This window comes from Sceloporus undulatus, unplaced genomic scaffold, assembly GCF_019175285.1.
Source record: "Sceloporus undulatus isolate JIND9_A2432 ecotype Alabama unplaced genomic scaffold, SceUnd_v1.1 scaffold_28925, whole genome shotgun sequence".
Classification (NCBI taxonomy): Eukaryota; Metazoa; Chordata; class Lepidosauria; order Squamata; family Phrynosomatidae; genus Sceloporus; species Sceloporus undulatus.
Genome location: NW_024831838.1, coordinates 1 through 1,360, shown reverse-complemented (window position 1 = coordinate 1,360; position 1,360 = coordinate 1). Strand labels below are relative to the sequence as shown.

The 1,360-nt window shown below is 44.9% G+C and overlaps 1 protein-coding gene across 1 annotated transcript; it reads right to left on the bottom strand.

The window, feature by feature from the left end:
* Positions 1-6: 6 nt before the first annotated feature.
* Positions 7-1,355, bottom strand: LOC121918735 (zinc finger protein 665-like; the record flags this gene model as incomplete). Its single annotated transcript, XM_042444738.1, has 1 exon — positions 7-1,355. A coding segment is annotated over one exon (1,347 nt), but the record flags the coding sequence as incomplete, so codon positions are not given.
* Positions 1,356-1,360: the final 5 nt, after the last annotated feature.

Here is a 1,360-nt window from a genome sequence, read left to right as displayed (position 1 = left end):
CCAGACATTTAAATGGTTTCTTTCCTATGTGAGTTTTTTTGATGATATGTGAGTTGTGTCTTCCAAGTGAAGCCTTTTCCACACTCTAGGCATTTAAAGGGTTTCTCTCCTGTGTGAGTTGCTTGGTGAAAAGAGATGTGTGTCTTCCGAGTGAAACCTTTTCCACATTCAAGGCATTTAAAGGGTTTCTCTCCTGTGTGAGTTACTTGATGACGAGTGAGGTCTCCATTCTGAGCGAAACCTTTTCCACATTCAAGGCATTTAAAGGGTTGCTCTCCTGTGTGAGTTTTTTGATGATAGGTGAGCTGTGCCTTCCTAATATAAGTTTTTCCACACTCCAGGCATTTAAAGGGCTTCTCTCCTGTGTGAGTCACTTGGTGATGAGTGAGGTCTGTCTTCCGGGTGAAACCTTTTCCACACTCCAGGCATTTAAAGGGTTTCTCTCCTGTGTGAGTCACTTGGTGACTAGTGAGGTCTGTCTTCTGAACGAAACCTTTTCCACACTCCAGGCATTTAAAGGGTTTCTCTCCTGTGTGAGTCACTTGGTGACGAGTGAGGTGTTTCTTCCGGGTGAAACCTTTTCCACACTCCAGGCATTTAAAGGGTTTCTCTCCTGTGTGAGTTACTTGGTGACTAGTGAGGTTTGTCTTCTGAACGAAACCTTTTCCACACTCCAGGCATTTAAAGGGTTTCTCCCCTGTGTGAGTCACTTGGTGACGAGTGGGGTCGTTCTTCCGGGTGAAACCTTTTCCACACTCCAGGCATTTAAAGGGTTTCTCTCCTGTGTGAGTTGCTTGGTGAAAAGAGAGGTGTGCCTTCCGAGTGAAACCTTTCCCACACTCCAGGCATTTAAACGGTTTCTCTCTTGTGTGAATTACTTGGTGACGAGTGAGATCTCTCTTCTGAGCGAAAGCTTTTCCACACTCCGGGCATTTAAATGGTTTCTCTCCTGTGTGAGTTTTTTGATGATATTTGAGTTGTGTCTTCCCAGTGAAGCCTTTTCCACATTCCAGGCATTTAAAGGGTTTCTCTCCTGTGTGAGTCACTTGGTGATGAGTGAGGTCTGTCTTCCGGGTGAAACCTTTTCCACACTCCAGGCATTTAAAGGGTTTCTCTCCAGTGTGAGTTACTTGGTGAGAAGAGAGGTGTGCCTTCTGAGCAAAACCTTTTCCACACTCCAGGCATTTAAACGGTTTCTCTCCTGTGTGAGTTACTTGGTGACGAGTGAGATCTCTCTTCTGAGCGAAAGCTTTTCCACACTCCAGGCATTTAAATGGTTTCTCTCCTGTGTGAATTTTTTGATGATATGTGATTTGTGTCTTCCCAGTGAAGCCTTTTCTACACTCCAGGCATTTAAAGG